The sequence below is a fragment of the Cyberlindnera jadinii genome, assembly GCF_001661405.1.
Source record: "Cyberlindnera jadinii NRRL Y-1542 unplaced genomic scaffold CYBJAscaffold_8, whole genome shotgun sequence".
Taxonomy (NCBI): domain Eukaryota; kingdom Fungi; phylum Ascomycota; class Saccharomycetes; order Phaffomycetales; family Wickerhamomycetaceae; genus Williopsis; species Williopsis jadinii.
The window spans coordinates 185,488-203,651 of record NW_017963659.1 but is presented as its reverse complement, the minus strand read 5'-3'; the positions used below and the strand labels follow the sequence as shown (position 1 = coordinate 203,651).

Below are 18,164 nucleotides of genomic sequence, written 5' to 3'. Positions count from 1 at the left end.
CAGCTTTACCGAGCTCCACCAGATACTCACACAGACTCGTAGAGCCCACGGTGATAAGGGCCCAGAGCCCAGTAAAGAATCCAATGAGCCCCATTTCACCTCTTTCAACGACTAAAAGAACAACGAGGATCAAGGCAAGGAACGCTGAAGTGACGTAACCCAGTACCCTCTCCAGCTCAGACGGGACGGTAAAGAACAGAAGAGTGGAGCACGTTGAGAAGAAGCTGATCAAGATGAAGTTGATCTCGAGGAAGGACCGGCCTCTGTTGTTGAACCCAGGAATGCTAACAAAATCAGAGAGAAGCAACAGGATAAGCCACAGCGTGCTCAAGATGGTGAACCCGTTAAGCACAAACTTGGCGATCTTCACGTTCTTCACGTTCAGCGGACTGACACCAGGATCGTCCGGGGTCAGCAGAGGCTGGTTCTCAACATCAGCGCCCACTCTTCGGTGGCGGAAGTCCTTCTTTCGAGGCGGCACCTCACTCTCCACGGTATCATTGGCCAGCACAGTATCATCTTGAGCTGAAGACTGTGACTGGCTCAGGGGGTGCGAACCGCCCTGTCCTGTAGCACCGTAATCTTCACTGGACATCACGCTTCACTATACAGTGTCTCCAATCGTTGTGCCAAAGCCAATGGGAAGATCAACACTTTCAAGCATCCCCCAAATTCCACCATCGAGATACCAAAGTTGCTCTCATGTGCGTTGATCCATGCGACCGCAGTCGTGTTGCGTTATCGTTTGCTGGGTGTGGGCAACAACACACGCGCCGCCTGTGACGGTTTGGTTGGTACAGCATGTTGGACACAAGCACAGAGACGGAAACATCAACACTTTTAATGTAAACAAAGGCTGGAGGCTCAGCGGGTCGAATTACTACCGCGGTGAAGGGAATCGACGTCTCGTGCGAAACAGAGAAGCAATTACGCTGTAAGCTCCAGAGGATCGGGACGAGTTTTGTAAGGATGGACTCTTCAATCCCGCCAGGGCTGCCGGCGGATATCGTGAGCCAACTGAAGGAGCTTCACGATGAGTTTGGTGAAGGCTACCTCACGGAGAAAGGGTACATCAAGAAGCGTGCCGCGCTGCTTCAAAGCGCGCCAGCGGGGGATGCTGTGGCGAGACCGGAGGTGTTTACGCATCGCAGGGAGTACAGCGCCAGCTCGATAACCAGGACCTCGATGACGGACAGTAAGAATGTTCTATCAGGTTCAGAGTCCCTGCCGCCATCTGAGACCACGGAGCTTCAAATGCCGCTGGACCCACGGGTGATCTACGAGATCCCCAACACTGAGAACTTTGAGACGCTGGCCTCGATGCTGAGACATCGAGGGACGACGTATGAACGAGAACTGGCAATGGTGATTGTGGATTCGAAGGGCAAAGAGACCGTGACGATCACTTGGGAGAAGCTCTATCTGAAGGCTGAAAAGGTTGCTCAGCAAATTAGAGACAAGTCTGGTCTCTACAAGAACGACCGTGTATGCCTGATCTACCAGAATGTCGAGGTTGTAGAGTACACGATCGCACTGTTTGGGTGTTTCCTTGCGAGTGTTGTCGCCGTCCCCATCACACTTGATATGAAAACACAGGAAATGATCAACATCATGAATATCACCCAATCGCATCTTTGTCTGACCTCCGAAACAGTGATGAAGTACCTGGATAAGAAGGTCAATGACCAGTCCAAGCTCAAATGGCCTAAGGGACTGGTATTCTGGAAGACCACCGATTTTGGAACGTACCATCAGACCAAACGGAAAGATCCACCGACATTACAAGTTCCAGATCTTGCCTATATTGAATTTGTCAAGTCGCCTGATGGTGAACTCAACGGTGTGGCAATCTCTCACAAGACACTGTTGCAACAGTTGAACTCGATGACTGCCATACTTTCCTCAAATCCAAATTTGGATGGGAAATCTTTCAAGAGGTCTGATATTTCATTTACACGACATAGGAATGTGATGCTGAATATCCTGGATGCGAGAAAGTCTGTTGGCTTAATCATGGGAACTCTCTTGAACGTATTCACTGGAAACCTCATGATCTGGTCTCCTTCTTCGTTATTGGACGTTGCTGGTTTATATGCGCATATCATCACCAAGTTTGGAGTTACAGTACTTCTCAACGACTACCTAAGTCTGAAACAAGTGGTTTACAACTACCAATCGTTTCCTCAGTACACTAGGAAATTCTCCAAAAAGGAAGTGAACTTTAGTTCCTTGAAATGGGTGTTGATTTACACGTCAATCGTCGATGGTGAATTCCATGAAATCTTGACAAATCGTTGGCTTAAGCCCCTGGGCTGTAAGGATGTGCAAAATGTTGTATCACCATTACTCACGCTTAGTGAGTTTGGCGGTATGGTAATATCCATGAGAGACTGGATTGGTCAGGAGGAGAAACTGAATACAAATATCATACCAGCATTTACAGATGACGGTGAGCAACTGATGTCGATGAATGACTCTCAACTATCTGAAGTTCTGATTGACAAAAAGTCTCTGACAACAAACACGGTGAAAATTATATCAGACAGACCACCAGCAGTGGCTGATAGTTATAGTAAATCACAAGACTTCCTAAGAATTGGATCATTCGGTTACCCAATCCCTGATGCTACATTGGCAATTGTTAATCCAGATACATGTTTTCTATCCGGTGTCATGGAAGTTGGGGAGATTTGGATCGATTCTGTTTCGCTTCCTGGTGCTTATTGGGGGACTCCAAAGGAAACTAGGGATATATTCCATGCACGTTGTCAAGACCATGAAGGTATATTGGACTTAGAATTCTTGAGAACGGGTCTTCTAGGATTTACGTGGAACGGTAAAGTCTACGTCCTTGGATTCTACGAAGATCGTCTACGTCAGAGAGTAACATGGGTCGATAAACAGGATGGAAACAACTCTGAAAACACCGCTCAATACAGATACCACTATTCAGAGCATCTCGCATTCACACTTGCAAGGGCCATCCCACAGAAGCGCATAACAGACTCATCCGCTTTTGATGTCTTAATTAACAACGAACACCTTCCTGTGCTTGTTATTGAATCTCCAGCAGCAATACCAAATGAATCCGGTCAAGTTGATATTCCGGAATTAGATCTCATTGCCTCAAAAAGTTTTGATGTACTCGAGAGGTATCATAATGTGAGACCTGTGTGTGTTCTCATTCTTGCCCCTGATACGCTCCCTCGAACCATCAAGAGTGGTATTCCAGGAATCGCAAACATGCTTGTAAAGAGATACTTCCTGGAGGGTGTTTTGAAATCTGTCTATGTCAAGTACAACGTTAGGAGATCAATTACGGAGATTCCAAGATCAAAATACTATTTGGACAGTATCTGGTCTACTCCTGTTTCTCAGTTGAGATACGAGTCTTTGTTTGACGCTGAAGACCAGTATTCTGGTCTAGATTATCGTGACACTTCAATTGATGACAGAACAAATAGGCCACTCACTGATTTCGACTCTATTTGGGAGATCTTTAAGTGGAGAGCTCGGAATCAATCTGACGAAATGGCATTTTCCGGGGTGACCAAGAATTCTAAGATGCTTTCATGGAAGAAATTCGACATCAAAGTAGCCGGTGTTGTCTCCATGATTTTGGACAAATCTAAGAAAGGGAAATTCAAGACAGGTGAATTTATTGGATTGATGTTCACCATGTCCGAGGATTTTGTTGCTGCTTTATATGCGTGCTGGCTCTTAGGGTTGATCCCAGTTCCATTGAATCCTTTAGACCCAAATAGATCCAGTGAGGATATTCCTGCTTTTTTTGGAGTGTTGAAGGATTACAAGATTAAAAACATTTTCATCAATGGTGAGGTTGAAACACTCATTAGAAACAAGCCTCTCTCTCACCTGTTGAAGGAAAACATTGATTTCCAATCAATTAAGATTCGCAACACAGTTAAATGCACATCAAAGACAACCGTCGCAACATATCAACAAGCCATTGACAGATTTAAAGGTAAGAAATTTGATGCATCAGCCACATGTCTGGTGCTGTTGAATTGGTCTGATGATAATACGCGTACAGGTATCAGCATTAATCATTCCACTATCCTTTCTCTGTGCAAAATCATAAAGGAGACTTGTCAGTTGGAAAGCACAAACCCAGTAATGGCATGTGTGCGTCACACGACTGGTATGGGGTTCATTCAAAGCGCACTAATTGGTGTATATCTGGGGTCTGCGACGTATATTATCCCACCAATGGATTTTGCTACCAACCCATCTGCTTTCTTTACAACCTTGGCTAGGCTCAAAGTGAAGGATATCTATGTCACTCCTCAGATGTTAGAATACGCTATCCGCAAGGTTAAGACTAAAGATTTCTCCCTGGATAAAATGAAGAACATCATGGTTGGTTGGGATGGCCGTCCTGACGTAAACTTGATTAAGCAAGTGGCGACAAGATTTAGTGCAACAAAGTTGACGTCGTCTGCGATAAGTCACGTTTATTCGCACAACTACAATCCAATGATTGCATTGAGATCGTACTTGTCCTTTGATGCAATCAATCTCTATTTGGACCCTGACTCGCTCAGGATAGGTCTTGTATCGTTGGTTTCCCAGTCCATTGTACCTAATGCTATACATGTTCAGGATTCAGGGATTGTTCCTGTGTGTACACAGATCGCCATTGTCAATCCTGAAACTAAGAAACTGTGCAAAGTTGGTGAATATGGAGAGATATGGGTGTGTTCTGAGGGAAATTGTCAGAAGACTTTACAGAACATAAGTGGTTCCGATAATACTTTCCACAAGTACCAATTCAATGCAACTACTGAAAATGGTGACAAGTCGTTGAGATATATCAGAACAGGAGATCTGGGGTTCCTTCATAACGTTTCAAGGACTGATCGATCTGGTACTATCGACTTCCAAGCGCTTTTCGTTCTGGGATCCATTGGAAGTACATTTGAATCTATGGGGTTGATGCACTTTGCAGAGGACGTCGAATCGACTATTGAGAGCTCGCATCCAGAGATTAAGACTGGAGGGTGTTGTGTTTTCAAAGCAGATGGTTTTGTAATTGCCGTCGTTGACACCATTAGGGCTAAATACCTCTCATCGCTGATACCAGTGATATTCAACAAGGTGCTATCTAACCATTTCTTGATTCTTGACATTGTGGCCTTTACGAAGCCGGACTGTTTCCCCTACTCAAGGCTTGGGATGAAGCAAAGAGGCAAGATCGTCAGACGTTGGGCTGGGAAGAAGTTGAATATCCAAGCACAGTACGGGCTCAGCCATGGAGAGCGTGGTTTAATCGAGACTGTTCAAAACCTGGAGAGCTCAACCTCTGAGGCTGGCTCGATCATCACAAAGGAGTATGAACAATGATGATAAATAATACCTGTAATATACGCATACCTCGATATATAGTAACAGTCATACATATTCAGTGCTATTATTCTTGGATCAAGATGATTATTATTTGATGTGTGTGTATGAATTATATAAACGTTGAAAGTACCTTTCAGTGCAATTATTTTATCATGAGCATAGACACAACCCAAAGTGATTGTATGGGTCTCATGACTGCTCATATGTGCATCGGATGAGCACTGTTACAGGCCCCGCGAGCATATGAGCATTGAGTAGGCTTTAGATGAATCCCTCTCCCACTTTGCTACCTGTTTCCAAAGGGCCATGTGATCATGAAGGGATTCAAGAATTAGTTAGTCAATTGATATCATCAATAATTGGAGACAAATGTCATTAAACAGAGAGCTTGAGCAAACAGAACAAAGGAATAAGATGAAATAACGGTGAACAAGAAAAAATCATAAAGGAAAGGATGTGAAACGAAACGAGTAACAAAACGAACAACAAGAATGAAGGCCACATGAGTGAGTAACAACGGAAGCAAGAGGAAAAGAAAGCGGAAACAAAAACATTAAGCTGCTGAACTGAACTGAAATAGGTATGTGAAGATGTGCTCGGACGAAGAAGGATATCAAGATGGAAACGTGCTAAGCAGAGGAGACGAGAAGCCACAGTGACTCTCCGTGGTTGAATGCTCACGAGATGACACAGCAGGATGATCCGGTATCCTCATCTCTCACCAATAGACTGGTTCTTGTTGCAGCTTCAAAGACATCGTCCACTGCCTCACCTGTCAAAGCAGAGCATTCCAGGAACTTCTTAGCCCCAATTATCCTTGCAACTTCTTCACCTTGTTGCTTCTGAACATACTTCCGACTGTTGGTCTTTTCATTACTATTATTTCTCAGGTCTTTCTTCAGTCCAACAAGGATCACAGGTGCTCCAGGACAGTATCTCGACACCTCGTTGCTCCACTTTCTTCTGGCATTGTTCAGCGAATCAGGACTATCAATCGCATACGCGATGAGAATGACATGGGCCTTGGAGTAGCTCAGAGGTCTCAACCTTTCATACTCCTCCTGCCCAGCTGTGTCCCACAACGCCAACTGGACAGCTTTACCGTCAACCCTACAGTCTGTCACGTAGTTCTCAAAAACAGTGGGATGGTACTCCGTAGGGAACTCGCCAAGGGTGAAGACGTACAACAGCGACGTCTTACCACACGCTCCGTCGCCGACAATCACCAATTTCCTCTTCACAGACGACATCTCTCAGACCTTTGTCTATTGCAATCGTGAACCAGGGTACAGCACGCCGTTGATCTCGATCCTCAAGGCCACACAGAGACAGCACAATCGATCTGCTGGATGATCGGAGTTATAAGTAAACAGTAAGGGGAAAACTAACCGTTCTAGAGCACACAGTATGTGTATGGTGATAACAGTGCAACAGCTCAGTCAGCAATGGAAAACGAGCTTTGAATGGGCAGAAGAGCAAAAGCACCGTGAATACCAAACAGCTCCATTGAAATTTCTATGGCTGAAATTTTGAGCCGGTTTTCTTTGTATTACCCAATGCGGAAATATCCGAGGTTGCAAGCAAGGTGGGCTATTCCAGCCAATCAGAGGCGAGCAGCCACTTTGTATGGATACATCAACGGTTTGCTCTGGGTGTGTAAAAGGAAAATGGTAAATTACAAACTTGATCAACTATATAAACAAAAGCGGAGGAGTGGAGAACACCACTGTCAGAGTACACGGTGCCGTTATACGGAGTGTGTCTCTTGCCTCACCAAATAGAATGAGCTTGACCAGATGCTGAAGACGTGCTTCTTCTGTCAAAGCCGTTGCTGACTCCAATGCCTCCGAATCCACTGTTTGAAAGGTCGCTGAATGAATTCATGCGTGGTTCACCACGGTCCATTGGGTTTGTCGTCTTTGTAGCCGTTGGTGTGGAGAAGGAACGCTTTGGAACCACACGAGCGAATTGAATTCTCTTTGAGCCATCGTAGTAATGAGCTTCTAGTGAAAACTCATCAGAAGGCTCCTCGAAAAGCGCATTGAATAGTTCAATGTTCATCTCAGTTGGAGAAATCTTCTTTGTAGTGGCAAACAACTGCTCGAATCCCACATACCCATCTTGGCTCTTTGGTAAGCCCTGATAGGCAGCGTAGATGGATTGTAAGCAGCCTCTGATCATTCTTTGAATGTCATCAGATGCGTTCTGTGGTTGGGATTGTGCTGATAACTGTGAATGCTGCTGATAACCAAACGTGTCATTGGTTCCAAGCGCAGGCTGTGCTGGGAATCCCAATGGTGAAATTTGTGGAATGTGTTGAACCTGAGGGACTTGTGACGCATGGCGTGCTTGCGGGATTGGCGACATCTCGGGAATCGATTGCACCTGTTGAATCTGCGATATCTGTGGGATTTGTTGAAGAGCTGAATTCGAGATACCATTTTGCGACATCAATGGCGTACTTGTCCAATCGTTCTCCTTGGTAGGAGGTATGGACCATGCATTTGCAGTTGCTAAATTTGTATTGGAAACGTTATTTCCCCATAGAGTGTCTTTCGGCATAAAGGAGTTGTTTAAACCATTGGTTGAGCCACCAATAGCTGTGCTGTTGAAGGCACCAGCTAGTGTATTGAAGTCTGGTTGAGATGAAGTAGGTTGAGGTTGAACCTGAGGTGGCTGATGTGACATGCCCTGCTGAGATTGGGACATTCCACGTAAAGGTGACTCAAGGGATTGGGTTGAAAGTTGAACATTCGAACCTTGTCTCTGCCATGGTGACCCAAAGATGTTATGTTTTAAGGGATTATATTGGGTCGGTTGAGGACTCTCCATCATTGGTGAGGCCATGAATGGAGTCTGTTGAACAACAGAATCAAACAAGGTGTTAGAGATAGGTGGCAGTGGGTGGAAATCAGATGTTACTATCGATGAAGCCGTAGCTGACAGATTGGAGTTTGATCTTGTCGATGGAATATCCATGTTCATGTTGATGGATTCACCCTTTAATGATCCATCACGCGATCTCAGCGTCTCAATGCTCTTTGCTTCTTGTTCATGTTTCAACAATTCAGCATCAAGCTGTGCAACTCGTTGACTTTCAATCTCTGATTCACGATTCAATGCAACTTCTTGTTGCCTGCGTTTGGCATCTTCCTCCTTTTTCAGCCTCTGCTCTTCTTTTAGCTTTTCCTCTTCCTCGCGCTTCTTCATCTCCTCCTTCAAACGCTTCTTTTCCTCTTTGGCCTTGCGTTGTTTTTCCAACTCCTCCTCTTTACGACGTTGCTCCTCTCGTTTTTTACGTTCTTCTTCCTGTTTCCGCCTACGACCTTCTTCGGTCTTGCGAATCATCTCTTCTCTTTTCTCTCTCGCGATTCTTTCCTCCTCGGCTAACTTTTTCAATCTTTCTTCCTCTTTTTGTTGTTTCAAGAGTTTCTTCTTCTCTTTCTTCCTCTCCCTTTCTCTGTGTTTTTTCTCCTCTTTACGACGTTGTTGTTCTTCATCCTCGAGTAACTCCTCCAACAAGTTGTCAGCCCGTTTTTTAATCAACGTATCTTTATACGAACGTAAGAGTGACTGTTTCAACATTTTCGTAGCACACAGTTGTAGCATTGCACGTCCTTCTGCTAAATGTTGTTCTTCATCTATAGGATCATTTTCTCCCAAGTCGTCATCTTCCTCTTCGTCATCGTCCTCTTCTTCGTCATCTTCATCTTCCTCGTCGGAATTCTCTTCATCCTCGTCAAGGTATTCGTCATCATCGTCCTCTTCATCGTCGAAATCCAAATCTTTGACATCTTCTTGTAGTTGAGCCAGTTGGTTTGATAACGCTATAGCGGCGTTCTGTTGTTGATCCTTGAATTGTTTGAGCTTTTCATGTTCTTGTTTCAACTGTCTTTGTAAGAGTTTCTGCTTGACGATGTGCATCTCCAGGATTTTTTGATCGTGTACATTATTTTTCAAATGCAAACCATCTCTGATAAGCATATCCTGCTGTTCTTCCAACAAATCCAACATTTCTCTGTGGAACTCCGTCAAAATGGACAAACCGAAATCATCTGGCATCATTTCATCGTCATCCATCTCCACATCGAGGTCGGGGTCCTCATCTGGATCATAGTCTGGATCATCTTCAGAGTTGTACATTTCTTCGTCAGATTTAGACCAGTAATAGCTAACTGGATCTTCTGGGAGTTCAATGTCTTCCAGTGGAGGAATTTTATACGACGATGGTCTTAGGGATGAATTTAACGACATATCATGAGCTTGACCAAAATGCTGAGAGTCTTCCAGATATGTTTCATTAACGTTATCATCGCTATAGTATTCTTCCTCGTCTTCTTCTTCCTTTTGGGTATTTCTTAGAAGTTCGGTGTGTCTTTTAATCTGAGTCTCTGCAATTCTCTCCATCATTTCCAAAAATTTCTTGCCGTCATTCTGAAGGAGATCCTCAGCTATTGTCATGATCCCCTTCTTAGCTGTATTTGAAGAGTCCTGTTTAGAAGGAGATTGCTGTCGTTGCGGTTGCTGTAATGTCTGTTGCTGTTGCAGCTGTTCTTGTTGTTGCATTTGGTTATAGCTGTGTGAAGATGAAGAGTGTTCAGAAGAAACTTCCCTCTGTGCCAATGGTGACTCTTCAGAAAAGTTGAAGAGCTCGGACAACATCATTTCGTTGTTTTCAATTCCTTGGTAATACGTATCGTACAATTTCTTCAGCTCTTGTTCTATGATAGATCTTTTCCGTCCACATACCGTACAATCACAGGTGATCTTCTGTTTATCTCTCATAATCTTGAACACCGCCTCACGCTCCTTATTGAGCAGCTCCTTCTTCTCATCAACAGTCAACTGGTTCCAGTATTCACTCAACTGTCGATTGAGTTCTTCTGGGTCTGTGGGGAGCAAATCGTCATTTTGTGCAGGGGTGTCAATCTTATTCTGCTTCTTCTTTGTCTTCACAGGCTCCATCTTCTGAATCAGCAAAGACCCATCAACGTCCTGTTTCAACACCCTCGACTCTGGATAATCCTCATCGGGATTCTCCAGCTGAACATCAGTGACATGCACTTTGCCCTGTTTAGTGCCCTTCTTCTTCTTGTTCTTACCCTTGGCCTTGCCAGAGGTTGAGCCGCCGCCGTTAGAATGCGACGTGTGCGTCTCTTTATACTCAAATTGAACATCCTCACCGTTCACAAGGCCATGCCCTTGTGATTCCCCCATTGTTCGTCCGCTTTCGTCCACACACCAGCCGCTGTTATCTTCTCGTTCTTGAGCTCCTTTCAAAGCGTTCTGTCCACTCTGGCCCGTTCGCTTGTCGTCTTGCCCACGCCAGCTCAGTGTCTACGCTGCCTCTTTACTTTCAAAAGCCGTCACGGAGATTCTTCCAGCGCGCAATTAACTCAAATGACCTGCTTCAACCTCCAAAAAAAGAATAAAAACAACTGCTTTCCCTTGGTGGTGAAGATTCTCAAATTGGCCTGTGTTGATGGTTTGTTGGTGGTTTGTTGATGTTTTGTGTGTGTGTTTTTTTTCTGTTTTGTGGTTTTTCATTAACCGCTGAGAAAATGTGAAAAGAAGCTCGCAGGCCCTTTTTCCCGCTGACGTTGTGGGCGGCTCGCCCAGAACGCCAGGGAGCTGTTGGTGGTGTCTGGGTGTTTTCTTGTTTAGCTCTCCGCTGGTTTCGGACGATTGTGGTTTTAGTTACGGTAACTAGGGTGATTGAGAAGGCCGGCTTATGTTCAACCCAGTTCAGTCCAACCCATTGGGTATATAACACTAGATTGGGTCACCGTTCTAAGTAAATGAACAATCGGACGTCTAGAAGCACACTATACAAACGTGTATCTTTTACCATCAATTGAGCCACTCCACTAAGACCCACTGAGCACCCTTCTAACCCCCCCCCAGCTGAGTCAGTTCGCCTGTCTGCCCGGCTGCCTGTATTTTTCGCCGTAAATATCGATTTCCGCTTTGGGGAAGTGCCTTCACTGGCGTTGCGCAAAAGTGCGAAAAAAATTTCGTAGGGAGAAGGGGTGTAAAACACCCAGACACCTCTGTTGCACACTGTGTTAACCGGCCTATTCAGCACTCCAATGGCTGAGCCCATATATATACAACCAAGCCAGTACACATTTTGGTACATGACGATCCAGATTAATACAGATGGATGTGTTCTTCATCCGAAGAGAGTGAGTGCTATGAATGTGTGGCTGTGTTCTGAAGCTCTGCCTGTGTGTAATCTCGGCTACTAACAAAGAGTCTCTTTTGATCTTATCTAGCGTAAAATAAGGCACATTAGAGGACTCTCGGTATACAACATCACATCGGCGGTTGGTGGCTCGCAGAGGCCGCTTAGTGGTGACCTCGACGAGAAGCAACTCCAGGCACTAAACCATCGCAGCTTCTTTAGCGCTTTCTGCTCGTTGCACTATTCATCGGGCGTACCATTCCATGTGAGTGAAGTACACCACGGTTGTATCGATGTTGAGTTCCAGGAGTTTGATCTCTACGGAATAGCAGGCTCTGATGAGCACAATATCATTGTTAAGATCTGGGTAACCAATGAAGCTGATGAAGATGACGATAGCTGGACTCTACTGATGCAGTTGGATTTCAGTCTGAGAGCGCTGCTGTTCTGTGACGAGCCTATCGGTGATAACTGTGTCATGATGAACCTCGTTGACGGGAAGTACATTGTGCCTACAAATGACATAGACCTTCTGTGGTATTCTCATGTGCTGAAACGCTCAACTCCAGTGAGAAAGGTCGCAAGTCTTAACTACGATATGCTTATGAAGCTAAATAGCATACAGTTGAGCCTGGAAGATCTGAAGGTCTCAAAGGCGAAGCTTGCCAAAAGGATCTCAGAGGATGGCGTTGAGAAGGGAGTCGCAAGCTATAGGGAGCTCAAACTCAGAGATATGATAAGCTCTGCAAAACAAGAACTAGAGAGCAAACGAGAGAGACTACAAAATTTGAGGTCCCTTAGAGAAATAAAGCTGAAGAAGATACAAGGATTGAGAACATCACGCCAATTACAACTCGAACAACTGGACCAAGAGCGTGGTGACTTTTCAAATCTACTGATTCAACATGAAACTACACTGAACGAGTTTACTGTGGAGAGGACTAAGGTCATCAAGGAGGTGAAATCCATTTTCCCACTGGAGGATATTGCACATTGGTTAGAGATACCAGAATTTGACCTTTTGCCACGTTCAGTTTCCCTTAACCATATTGAATCTCCAATCCATAATGAGATCAATGCATCATTAGGCTATTTGGCGCACATGACGTTGTTACTTTCCCATTACCTTGCCGTGCCACTACGGTACAAGATACAGTTCTTTGGAAGTTACTCCATCATTACCGATGACGTTTCACAGATACGACAAAGAAGGGTATTCCCATTGTTCTTTACACAGCATTACCCACAGTTCCAATATGGTGTATTACTACTTGTGGCAAATATGAAGGATATCATGGAGGAGAATTATTTACAGTATTAATTAATCCTGGTGGTGTTTCATACCGGGGTGCCCTCTCGTACTAGAACTTGCCTGTCAAACAGTTCCAGTGTAGTCTCCAGTCTTTTCCAGGTGGTTATCGTCTTGCCATCGATCTCATAGACCCTCGCACGTCTCGTCGTACCACCGTATCCACCATAGCCACCTTCACCACCTCCACCTCCATAGCATAGCCAAATGCCCTCGTCTTCCTTAACATCCTTCAAACAATAATCATTACAATGGTCATGTCCGACACTTACAACCGATACTCCCAGGGATTGTAATACATCTCTTGCACCAGAGTTGTACTTTGGTGCTGTGATGCCCTCTTTGAAGTTTCCAACGTAACCTTGAGCCAGGTTTGTATATTCAGGCAATGGGATGTGGAAGAATGCCATTGAAAGGTCGGTGTTGCCGAGTTCTTGGTGTCTCTGCTTGATCCACTCAAGTTGATTCTCCTTGATCCAGTCGTACCCTGGTAGCTGTCTTGGTTTCGGTGAGTACTTGTGAGAATCCATGATGTATATCGTGAGTTTAGGGTCATCTCTTGGAATTGACAAGACGTAGTTGCCCACGCCGTCGATATCTGAGGGACCTCTCTCCACCAGCGACATCGGAAGAGTCTCAAAGAAAGCACAGAGCTCCTCTCTTGTCATTGAGCCTTCATCGTCATGGTTCCCAAACATCGCAGCGTAAGGGATGTTCCTATCAATTAAAGGCGCAACCAGCTTCAAAACCGTGCTCTGCACATGGAACGAGTCCTCTCCAAACACCTGGTCGCCCGTGAAGATCACCAGGTCAGGCTTCTCGATGTCCAATAGCTTATTGACAAACACCATCGTTCTCTCATCGGCTTTACACTCATCAGAGATCTGAGGGTACTGATCACGGCAAACGCCATCAAACGAGCTCAGGTGCAAATCTGCCAGCTGCAAGATCTTCAGCTTACCGTCCTCCATCCTGATGTCAGGCCTCGTGTCCCTGTGGACACGCTCACCTGACTTGACCGTCAGAAACACCGGAACCGTCCCTGACGTGCGCAGCGGTGTAGGCAGTACAGTCCACTCATCACGAGGATCAACAGCGCTGTTGAACACCACATCCACCGGCACCGCTCCAGGGGTGTACACGATCTCGCCGTCCACGATCTTAACCTGCCCCACTGTCTTGAGCGTCAGGTAGTCTCCTCTGACCCACGAAGAAGGCCTATTGCCGGTGTAGTCCAACCGTGTCCCATCACATAGCACAGAGCACCTTCTAACTGCGTCGTGGCTGGCCGTCTGCCTGGCCCTGGAGAGACACCATAGGAGCGCCAGAGCAGCCACCAGGTACAGCAGAGCCCTCCTGAGCGCCCTTGTCACCAGCATTGTCTGTCTACTGTCGCCCGTCTGCTGTCTGCTGTCTGCTGTCTGCTGTCTGCTGTCTGCTGTCTGCTGTCTGCTGTCTGCTGAAGGGGGGCGAGAAACTACGCTGGGCCCGCGGGCCCGTCTACAGAAAAACATACACAGGGAACAGGCAGCTAACGCCATGGCATTGATACGTCTCCCTTATGGAGCACAGCGTATGGAGCACAGCGCGTGGAGCGTAGGCCGACACGGCCACATCACACTCACACACAGGGCCTCCTCGGCCACCGGACTCATCTCCCCGTCCAGAGGACTCATCTCCCTGGTCTGTGGCCTCCAGTGTGCTGGAGCCCGCCAGTGCTCTGCTTGATGAAGTCTTGTGGGTTGATGTGTTTAGACGGGTCCCTTGCGTGGGGCAGCTTGGGCGTGTTCCCCAGCAGTGGGAACTTCAGCCCGCCTTCGTGGTGAGCCTGCTCGAGGGGAGCCTGTGCTGCCTGGCTGGGCTGCTGGCTGGCTTCTTCTGCTTGGTTTGAGCTCATCTTGTGTGTGTTGTGTGTGTTGTTTGCTTTGCAGTGGGGGCTAAGCAGGAGCCGTCAAAATTGGAGGCCGCTAGATTTTATACCCTCTGCCTGGCGTTGAAAAGGCAACACCGCCAAACACTGCCAAACACTGCCAAACATCGCCAAACATCGCCAAACACCGCCAAACATCGCCAAACACCGCCAAACACCTGCCAAACAACACAGCCCAGTCTCACCGTATGGAAGTGTCCGAACAGTACGTCCTTGTCCATGCCTCAGATCCCGTTGTATTCGCCAGGTTACTAACGTGCTAAACAGACTCAGCACCTGGCTAAAGGACCTTCACCTTGAAGAGTACGCCGCGCAGTTTAACCGTGAGTACACTCCGTCCTCCCCCTTTGTTGTATGAGTGAGGGAGTCTTTCTTCGATCTCCAGCTGCTAACACAGGCCCATAGAACACGGCATCGACTATGAGCGGTTGAAGTACTGCGATGGCGATGTGCTGAGAGATATCGGCATATCCAAGATCGGTGATCGCATCAGGATTCAAACCGCCATTGCCAAACTGAACACGCTGAAGTTCGAACTGAAGGTGCAGAACAAGTTCAAACTGGCCGAGCCTCCTCTGAAAGGCAAGTCTCTGGTGTGCTTCATCCTCCAGAACGGGAGTACCGTGAGGATGAACGTGAGCGGTTGCTTCAACGCCGCGTCGATAAAGAGAAGGTTGATCAAGCATTTGGGAATCCAGGCACAGCCGGAGTCCTACGAAACGTATCTGTCCGATGCCAAAGGTGACGTTCGCTCGCTGTTCGACGTTGAGCTCGTCACAATCTGCCATTCTGTTGATCGCATAGAGAAGCAGAGGATCCTGTTCTGCGCTAAGACTGAAGCTCCGAGCCCAGAGGCCATAGCGGTGGCTCAGCAGTTCATTGCGCAAGAACCGAAGCAGAGAACAGTACAACATGACAAGTTCAGATCCATCTTTGGACAGAGGCCGTCATCCCAACTCATCTCTACGAATATATCGCAGTACTTCCCGGAGTCCAAGCAGTTGGAGAAGACCATCCGAAACTCTGTGAGGTATTCGATGCGTGTGCCAAATAACCGTTCTTCGACAATTGGCGACTTTATCATCGATAACACGACGAAGAAAGAAATGGCCAGGTTCTCCGTTGCGGACTCTCTTAACTTGGCCTCAAGCATGGAGCAGCAAAAGCAGAGGTTCTCTATAAGTACGCTGGAGTCTGATCGAACATCAACTATCCAGCTTCTGGATACCGATTCGGAAGACGATGAGGAAGATGAAACTGAAGGGGAAATCAGTGCATCCATGGCCCCGGCTCAGAATGGCTCTCCTTTCAAATGGCTCAAGGGATCGCGTATTGGTTCAGGCTCATTTGGAACGGTTTATCTCGGTATGAACTCTTTAACGGGTGAGTTGATGGCTGTTAAGCAGGTTGAGCTCAACCCATTGGTTGGGAAAGATAAGGATCCACAGATACATGGCAAAATAGTTGAGTCTTTCCAAATGGAGATGAAGCTGTTGTCAGAATTACACCACGATAACATTGTGACGTATCTAGGATCGAGCACCGATAACAACAACCTGAACATCTTCCTGGAATATGTTCCAGGAGGCTCCATCAACTCCATGCTCACGAACTACGGGCCCTTTGAAGAGCCGTTGGTGAGAAATTTCACTAGACAGATCCTCATCGGACTGAACTACTTACACTCCAAGAGCATCATCCACAGAGACATCAAAGGCGCCAACATCCTCATCGACATCAAGGGTGAGGTCAAGATCTCTGATTTCGGCATATCCAAGAAGCTATCGCCGTCAAATCAAGAGAAGAGGGCATCTCTGCAAGGCTCCGTGTACTGGATGGCTCCGGAAGTGGTGAAACAGATCGCCACCACACCGAAGTGTGACATCTGGTCCATGGGATGCCTTCTCATCGAGATGTTCACGGGAAAGCACCCATTCCCAAACTTCTCCCAGATGCAAGCAATATTCAAGATCGGAACCCATACCGTGCCAGAGATTCCAAAGTGGTGTTCTGACCAAGCACGGGACTTCCTCGAGCGCACTTTCACCATTGATTACAAGGAGAGACCCGGTGCTGCCACGCTGCTCGACCACGAGTTCCTAGAGTCCTTACTTATCAAATAAGCCCTGTATATCCTATGTATAAACCAGCTAAACCAGAGAGAATAGAATGCTTCCATGGTTAGCTGCCCTCGGTAGTCCGGCACAGTTGAATCGCGATCACGTGCTGTATCACGTGACCTGTCTGCATCAACGAAATCAAAACAAACGAAAAAATCAACAAAAATGGCTTCAAAACAAACAACCAAACAAAAAACAACACAGCCCAGACCCGTCTCATAGACCACTACATGTCGCTAAAGAGACCGTTGGACGTTGAGGAGCTCCATAGTAAGAGGCTGAAGGAATCGTGTGAGCTCAGGCCGCCTGTACTACCGATCAACCCATTGCAGAGGCTCGATCTGTTCAAGAAGAGGCAGAGATGGAGACGGTCCCAGTTGTACTCTGCTAGAAGATCCAGCACGATGGTTAAGAGGAAGCAGGGCTCTACTGCCAGCTCCTCCGATATGAAGGATGTCTGTGTGCAGACTGACTTCGTTCCTGAGCTGAAATCGCATACCCTGACGATTGATAAGTCTGTTGCTGTGAAAGACGCTGAGAGAAAGCTTGCTGGTGTGTACTCTGGTCTGCTTACGTACGAGCCACAAGAGATCCATGAGCCGAAGGTGAAGTTCATAGAAGACAAGAAGACCGCCCCTATACTGCTACAGGCTGATAAGGTTCTCCAAGTTGATAAGATAGCGTCAGGGCCGAGTGCTGGGTTCAACTTTTTGGATAAAGTTGATCAGAAGATTGAGGAAGTCAGACAACATGAGGACGGAGGATCTGCTCAGGTAGTGAAGTCCATTAACTTTGGGAGTGAAGCAAAGAAGCCGTCGCTATTTGGAAAGGAAGAAGCAGTTAAAGAGCCTACGTTGTCTTTCAAGGCTTTGGACAATAAGACGGAGACCGCATCGTCTTCGAAACCAGTCTCCATTAATGAAACATCAAAGCCTTCTTTCAATTTTGGTGTTTCTAAAGATTCAACTTCTAAGCCTGAACAGCCATCGTTGTTTAGTAAGGAGAAGGAATCCAGCGTTCCATCTTTCAACTTTGGTGGCTCAAAATCAGCAGAGACCCCGTCATTCAACTTTGGAGCTAAAACCCTGGCTTCCTCTGCTGTTCCATCTGGAACGACAAGTACTGAGAAGAAAAGTGAGGCAGCAGCAGGTTTCTCGTCCGGTGTTTCTAAACCTGAAGAGAAGAAGGATGCAACGTTGTTTGGCAGTGTTAAGCCAGATGGCCAGAAAGAAGCATCTACTTTCTCGTTAACAA

General features: G+C 46.5%; 8 protein-coding genes across 8 annotated transcripts in view; 4 read left to right on the top strand and 4 right to left on the bottom strand.

Moving 5' to 3' along the window:
* CYBJADRAFT_162894 (uncharacterized protein) overlaps positions 1–595 on the bottom strand; it is a gene marked incomplete at both ends in the record, with an annotated part of 1,702 nt that extends 1,107 nt beyond the window's left edge. The window contains one exon of the mRNA XM_020213723.1: positions 31–595. Coding sequence (XP_020070048.1) covers positions 31–595 — 565 coding nt within the window. The remainder of the gene's footprint in view (positions 1–30) is intronic.
* A 978-nt stretch (positions 596–1,573) lies between these two features.
* On the top strand, positions 1,574–5,638 carry CMR2 (Cmr2p). Its single transcript, XM_020215199.1, has one exon. The coding sequence runs from the start codon at positions 1,612–1,614 to the stop codon at positions 5,362–5,364; it is 3,753 nt and encodes a 1,250-aa protein (XP_020070047.1). The 5' UTR covers positions 1,574–1,611; the 3' UTR covers positions 5,365–5,638.
* Positions 5,639–6,044: 406 nt separating this feature from the next.
* On the bottom strand, positions 6,045–6,617 carry RHO2 (Rho family GTPase RHO2; the record flags this gene model as incomplete). The annotated part of the gene is made up of 1 exon (XM_020212772.1): positions 6,045–6,617. One exon carries the CDS (start codon positions 6,615–6,617, stop codon positions 6,045–6,047), a length of 573 nt encoding a protein of 190 aa, XP_020070046.1.
* Positions 6,618–7,137: 520 nt separating this feature from the next.
* NST1 (Nst1p) lies at positions 7,138–11,032 on the bottom strand (the record flags this gene model as incomplete). The annotated part of the gene is made up of 1 exon (XM_020217014.1): positions 7,138–11,032. The coding sequence occupies exon 1, from the start codon at positions 10,582–10,584 to the stop codon at positions 7,138–7,140; it is 3,447 nt and encodes a 1,148-aa protein (XP_020070045.1). The 5' UTR covers positions 10,585–11,032.
* A 472-nt stretch (positions 11,033–11,504) lies between these two features.
* Positions 11,505–12,872, top strand: VPS38 (Vps38p; the record flags this gene model as incomplete). Its single annotated transcript, XM_020216475.1, has 2 exons — positions 11,505–11,552; positions 11,643–12,872. The coding sequence occupies 2 exons, from the start codon at positions 11,505–11,507 to the stop codon at positions 12,870–12,872; spliced, it is 1,278 nt and encodes a 425-aa protein (XP_020070044.1).
* DCR2 (phosphoprotein phosphatase) lies at positions 12,425–14,598 on the bottom strand. Its single transcript, XM_020215198.1, has one exon. It carries the CDS (start codon positions 14,237–14,239, stop codon positions 12,890–12,892), a length of 1,350 nt encoding a protein of 449 aa, XP_020070043.1. The 5' UTR covers positions 14,240–14,598; the 3' UTR covers positions 12,425–12,889.
* Positions 14,599–14,696: 98 nt separating this feature from the next.
* Positions 14,697–16,913, top strand: STE11 (mitogen-activated protein kinase kinase kinase STE11; the record flags this gene model as incomplete). The annotated part of the gene is made up of 3 exons (XM_020213372.1): positions 14,697–14,995; positions 15,058–15,113; positions 15,196–16,913. Exons 1-3 carry the CDS (start codon positions 14,979–14,981, stop codon positions 16,911–16,913), a joined length of 1,791 nt encoding a protein of 596 aa, XP_020070042.1. The 5' UTR covers positions 14,697–14,978.
* Positions 16,914–17,140: 227 nt separating this feature from the next.
* Positions 17,141–18,164, top strand: part of CYBJADRAFT_162887 (uncharacterized protein) — a gene marked incomplete at both ends in the record, with an annotated part of 2,351 nt that continues 1,327 nt past the window's right edge. Inside the window, one exon of the mRNA XM_020213722.1 lies at positions 17,141–18,156. Coding sequence (XP_020070041.1) covers positions 17,141–18,156 — 1,016 coding nt within the window. The remainder of the gene's footprint in view (positions 18,157–18,164) is intronic.